Raw genomic sequence first — 6,000 nt, 5'->3', positions numbered from 1 at the left:
TTGAAGTTCAATGTGGATTTTGGGGGCCACCACCCAACGTCCATTTTGGAGGCCACCACCTCACATCCACTTTGGGTTCACCAATGTCCATTTTGGAGGCCACCATATCTCAATGTCCACTTCGAGGCCACCAACCCAACGTCTATTTTGGGGTCACCACCCAACGTCCACTTTGAGCTTCTCCAATGCCCGTTTTGAAGTTCACCAATGTTGATTTTGGGGCCACCACCCCACATCCACTTTGGGGTTCACCAATGCCCATTTTGAAGTTCAACGTCCATTTTGGGGGTCACCACCCCCCTGACGCCCACCCCCCGATGTCCCTGCAGTGCGGACGTGTCCCAAGTCCCACCTGAGCCTGGAGAACGGCCAGGTGACCACTTTGGGGCCACCACCCAACGTCCACTTTGGGTTCACCAACGTCCATTTTGGGGTTCACCACCCAACGTCCACTTTGGGGTTCACCAATGCCCATTTTGAAGTTCACCAACGTTGATTTTGGGGCCACCACCCAACATCCATTTTGGGTTCACCAATGTCCATTTTGGGGGCCACCATATCTCAACATCCACTTTGGGGCCACCACCCTACGTCCATTTTGGGGGCCACCACCCCACATCCACTTTGAGCTTCACCAATGCCCATTTTGAAGTTCACCAACGTTGATTTTGGGGCCTCCACCCAATGTCCATTTTGGGGGCCACCATATCTCAACGTCCACTTTGGGGCCACCACCCAACGTCCATTTTGAAACCACCACCTCACATCCACTTTGGGGTTCACCAACGTCCATTTTGAAGCAACCACCCAACGTCCATTTTGGGGCCACCACCCAACGTCCATTTTGGGGCCACCAATGCCCATTTTGAAGTTCACCAACGTGGATTTTGGGTCCAGCACCCAACGTCCATTTTGGGTTCTCCAATGTCCATTTTGAAGCCACCACCCAACGTCCATTTTGGGGTCACCAATGTCCATTTTGAGGCCACCACCCAATGTCCATTTTGGGGCCACCACCCAACGTCCATTTTGGGTTCTCCAATGCCCATTTCTGATGCCACCACCCAACGTCCATTTTGGGGCCACCACCCCACATCCATTTTGGGTTCTCCAATGTCCATTTTGGGGGCCACCACCCCACATTTGGGTTCTCCAATGCCTATTTTGAAGTTCATCGTTGATTTTGGGGCCACCACCCCACATCCATTTTGGGGCCACCACCCAACGTCCATTTTGGGGCCACCACCCCCCTGACGCCCGCCCCCCTGATGTCCCCGCAGTGCGGACGTGTCCCAAGTCCCACCTGAGCCTGGAGAACGGGCAGGTGACCACTTTGGGGCCACCACCCAACGTCCACTTTGGGGTTCACCAATGCCCATTTTGGGGGCCACCACCCAACGTCCACTTTGGGGTTCACCAATGCCCATTTTGGGGGCCACCATATCTCAACATCCACTTTGGGGCCACCACCCTACATCCATTTTGGGGCCACCACCCAACGTCCATTTTGGGGCCACCACCCCACATTTGGGTTCTCCAATGCCCATTTTGAAGTTCAACGTGGATTTTGGGGCCACCACCCAACGTCCACTTTGGGTTCACCAATGTCCATTTTGGGGCCACCACCCCACATCCACTTTGAGCTTCACCAGTGCCCATTTTGAAGTTCACCAATGTTGATTTTGGGGGCCACCACCCAACGTCCATTTTGGGTTCGTTCACCAATGTCCATTTTGGGGCCACCACCCAACGTCCATTTTGGGTTCACCAATGTCCATTTTGGGGCCACCACCCAACGTCCACTTTGACGCCACCACCAACATCAATTTTGGGGCCACCACCCCACATCCACTTTGGGGTTCACCAATGCCCATTTTGAAGTTCACCAACGTCCATTTTGGGGCCACCACCCAATGTCCATTTTGGGGTTCACCAATGCCCATTTTTGAAGCCACCAACCAACGTCCATTTTGGGCCCAGCACCCAACGTCCACTTTGGGGGCCACCACCCAATGTCCATTTTGGGGCCACCATATCTCAATGTCCATTTTGGGGCCACCACCCAACGTCCATTTTGGGGCCACCAATGCCCATTTTGAAGTTCACCAACGTGGATTTTGGGGCCAGCACCCAACGTCCATTTTGGGTTCTCCAATGTCCATTTTGAAGCCACCACCCAACGTCCATTTTGGGGTCACCAATGTCCATTTTGAGGCCACCACCCAATGTCCATTTTGGTGCCACCACCCAACGTCCATTTTGGGTTCTCCAATGTCCATTTTGAGGCCACCACCCAACATCCATTTTGGGGGCCACCATATCTCAATGTCCACTTTGGGTTCTCCAACGTCCATTTTGGGGCCACCACCCAACGTCCATTTTGGGGCCACCACCCCACATCCACTTTGAGCTTCACCAATGCCCACTTTGGGGCAACCACCCAACGTCCACTTTGGGGCCACCACCCAACGTCCACTTTGAGCTTCACCAATGCCCATTTTGAAGTTTACCAACGTTGATTTTGGGGCCACCTCCCAACGTCCATTTTGGGGGCCACCATATCTCACTGTCCATTTTGGGGTCACCACCCAACGTCCATTTTGGGTTCACCAATGCCCATTTTTGAAGCCACCACCCAATGTCCATTTTGGGGCCACCACCTCACATCCCCTTTGGGTTCACCAACGTCCATTTTGGGAGCCGCCATATCTCAACATCCACTTTGGGTTCACCACCCAACGTCCATTTTGGGTTCTCCAATGTCCATTTTTGACGCCACCACCAACGTCCATTTTGGGGCCACCACCCAACATCCATATTGATGTTCACCAATGGCCATTTTGGGGCCACCACCCCACATTTGGGTTCTCCAATGCCCATTTTGAAGTTCAACGTGGATTTTGGGGCCACCACCCAACGTCCACTTTGAGCTTCACCAATGTCCACTTTGGGGCCACCACCCCCCTGACGCCCACCCCCCGGTGTCCCCGCAGTGCGGACGTGTCCCAAGTCCCACCTGAGCCTGGAGAACGGGCAGGTGGCCGCGGGGGACATGGAGAGGGTCCCCGTGGAGGGCACCTGGGCCAGGTTCTCCTGCCAGCCCGGCTTCCGCCTGGCGGGCGCCGCCCGCAGCAACTGCACCAAGAGCGGCCGCTGGAGCCACCCCAAGCCCCAGTGCCTGCGTCAGTTCTGGGGATTTTTAGGGGGTTTTGGGGGTTTTGGGGTTTTTTTATGGGGTTTTGGGGTTTTGGGGTTTTTTTGGGGGGGGATTTTTTGGGGTTTTTTGAGGGGGGTTTTGAGGTTTTTTCAAGGTTTTTTGGAGTTTTGGGTTTTGGGGCTTTTTTGGGGTTTTTGGGGTTTTGAGGTTTTGGGGTTTGGGGTTTTGAGGTTTTGAGGTTTTGGGGCTTTTTTGGGGTTTTGAGGTTTTGGGGTTTTGGGGATTTGGGGTTTGGGATTTGTGGGTTTGGGATTTAGGGTTGGGATTGAGGTTTTGTGGGGTTTATGAGGACTTTGGGGTTTTTGGGGTGATGGGTTTTGGGGATTTTGGGGTTTTTGGGGTTTTGGGGAGTTTGGGGTTTGGGGATTTGGGAGATTTGAGGTTCGGGATTGGGGAATTTGGGATTTTTGGGGTTTGGGGTTTTTGGGGTTTGGGATTTTTGGGGTTTGGGGTTTTTGGGGTTTGGGGTTTTTGGGGTTTGGGGTTTTTGGGGTTTGGGGCTCAGCCCGCAGCAACTGCACCAAGAGCGGCCGCTGGAGCCACCCCAAGCCCCAGTGCCTGCGTCAGTTCTGGGGATTTTTAGGGGGTTTTGGGGGTTTTTATGGGATTTTGGGGTTTTTTTCGGTTTTTTTGAGGGGTTTTTTGGGGGATTCTTGGGGGGTTTTGAGGGTTTTTTGAGGGTTTTTTTTGGGTTTTTGGGGGGTTTTTTTGGGGGGGGTTTTGGAGTGGAAGTTTTGGGAGTTTTGGGGTTTGGAGTTTGGGGTTTTGGGGTTTTTGGGGTTTGGAGGATTTTGGGGTTTTGGGGTTTTTCGGGCTTTTTATGGGGTTTTGGGGTTTTTTGGGGGGTTTTTGGGGGGTTTTTGGAGTGGAACTTTTGGGGTTTTGGAGTTTGGGGTTTTGGGGGGTTTTTTGGGGGGGTATTTGGGGTTTTTTTGGGGTTTAGGGGATCTGGGGGTTTGGGGTTTTGGGATTGAGTTCCTGGAGGTCTTTTGGGATTTTTCGGGGGGTTTTTTTGGGGTTTTTGGGGATTTTTGGAGTGGAAGTTTTGGGGTTTTTGGGGTTTGGGGTTTTTGGGGTTTGGGGCTCAGCCCACAGCAACTGCACCAAGAGCGGCCGCTGGAGCCACCCCAAGCCCCAGTGCCTGCGTCAGTTCTGGGGATTTTTAGGGGGTTTTGGGGGTTTTTATGGGATTTTGGGGTTTTTTTCGGGTTTTTTTCGGGGTTTTTTGGGGGATTTTTGGGGGGTTTTGAGGGTTTTTTGAGGGTTTTTTTTGGGTTTTTGGGGGGTTTTTTTGGGGGGGTTTTGGAGTGGAAGTTTTGGGGGTTTTGGGGTTTTGGAGTTTGGGGATTTTGGGGTTTTTATGGGGTTTTGGGGTTTTTATGGGGTTTTGGGGTTTTTTTTCGGGTTTTTTTTGGGGGTTTTTTGAGGGTTTTTTTTGGGTTTCTTGGTTTTTTTGGGGGGTTTTGGAGTGGAAGTTTTGGGAGTTTTGGGGTTTTGGAGTTTGGGGGTTTTGGGGCTTTGGAGGATTTTGGGGTTTTGGGGTTTTTCGGGCTTTTTATGGGGTTTTGGGGTTTTTTGGGGGGTTTTTGGGGGGTTTTTGGAGTGGAACTTTTGGGGTTTTGGAGTTTGGGGTTTTGGGGGGTTTTTTGGGGGGGTATTTGGGGTTTTTTTGGGGTTTAGGGGATCTGGGGGTTTGGGGTTTTGGGATTGAGTTCCTGGAGGTCTTTTGGGATTTTTCGGGGGGTTTTTTTGGGGTTTTTGGGGATTTTTGGAGTGGAAGTTTTGGGGTTTTTGGGGTTTGGGGTTTTTGGGGTTGGGGCTCAGCCCACAGCAACTGCACCAAGAGCGGCCGCTGGAGCCACCCCAAGCCCCAGTGCCTGCGTCAGTTTTGGGGATTTTTAGGGGGTTTTGGGGTTTTTTGGGGGTTTGGGGTTTTTTGGGGGTTTTTTTGGGGTTTTTTGGGGGGTTTTTGGGGGTTTTTTGGGGGGTTTTTGGGGGGGTTTTGAGGTTTTTTCGAGGTTTTTTGGGGGGATTTTGGGGGTTTTTGGAGTGGAAGTTTTGGGAGTTTTGGGGTTTTGGAGTTTGCGGTTTTGGGGTTTTTGGGCTTTGGGGGATTTTGGGGTTTTGGGGTTTTTCAGGCTTTTTATGGGGTTTTGGGTTTTTGGGGGTTTTTTCGGTTTTTTTGGGGGGTTTTTTGAGGGTTTTTTTTGGGTTTCTTGGTTTTTTTGGGGGGTTTTGGGGTGGAAGTTTTCGGAGTTTTGGGGTTTTGGAATTTTGGGTTTTGGGGCTTTTTTGGGGTTTTTGGGGTTTTGAGGTTTTGGGGTTTGGATTTGTGGGTTTGGGATTTAGGGTTGGGATTGAGGTTTTGGGGGTTTTATGGAGGTTTGGGGGGGTTTTTGGGGTTTAGGGTTTTGGGGATTTTGGGGTTTGGGGATTTGGGAGATTTGAGGTTCGGGATTGGGGAATTATTTGGGATTTTGGGGGTTTGGGATTTTTGGGGTTTGGGGTTTTTGGGGTTTGGGGTTTTTGGGGTTTGGGGCTCAGCCCGCAGCAACTGCACCAAGAGCGGCCGCTGGAGCCACCCCAAGCCCCAGTGCCTGCGTCAGTTCTGGGGATTTTTAGGGGGTTTTGGGGATTTTTGGGGGTTTTTATGGGTTTTGGGGATTTTGGGGTTTTTTTGGGGTTTTTGAAGGGTTTTTTGGGGATTTTTGGGGGTTTTTTTGAGGGTTTTTTTTTGGGTTTCTTGGTTTTTGGGGGGTTTTGGAGTGGAAGTTTTGGGAGTT

The 6,000-nt window shown here is 51.7% G+C and overlaps 1 protein-coding gene across 3 annotated transcripts in view; it reads left to right on the top strand.

Annotated features, from left to right (window-relative positions):
• The first annotated feature begins 2,992 nt into the window (after positions 1-2,992).
• GABBR1 (gamma-aminobutyric acid type B receptor subunit 1) overlaps positions 2,993-6,000 on the top strand; it is a 61,711-nt gene continuing 58,703 nt past the window's right edge. Inside the window, exon 1 of one of the 3 annotated variants that reach the window (XM_071419556.1) lies at positions 2,993-3,182. In XM_071419556.1, coding sequence (XP_071275657.1) covers positions 3,053-3,182 — 130 coding nt within the window. In that variant the 5' untranslated portion in view covers positions 2,993-3,052. Of the gene's footprint in view, positions 3,183-5,759; positions 5,819-6,000 lie in introns of those variants that run through there. The other 2 variants (XM_071419558.1, XM_071419559.1) reach the window with 2 other exon arrangements.

This window comes from Agelaius tricolor, unplaced genomic scaffold (assembly GCF_023055355.1).
Source record: "Agelaius tricolor isolate 1412-34295 unplaced genomic scaffold, bAgeTri1.0.p SCAF_110, whole genome shotgun sequence".
NCBI classification, from domain to species: Eukaryota; Metazoa; Chordata; class Aves; order Passeriformes; family Icteridae; genus Agelaius; species Agelaius tricolor.
Note: the sequence above shows the minus strand (reverse complement) of the source record. Positions and strands in the feature narration are given on the sequence as shown.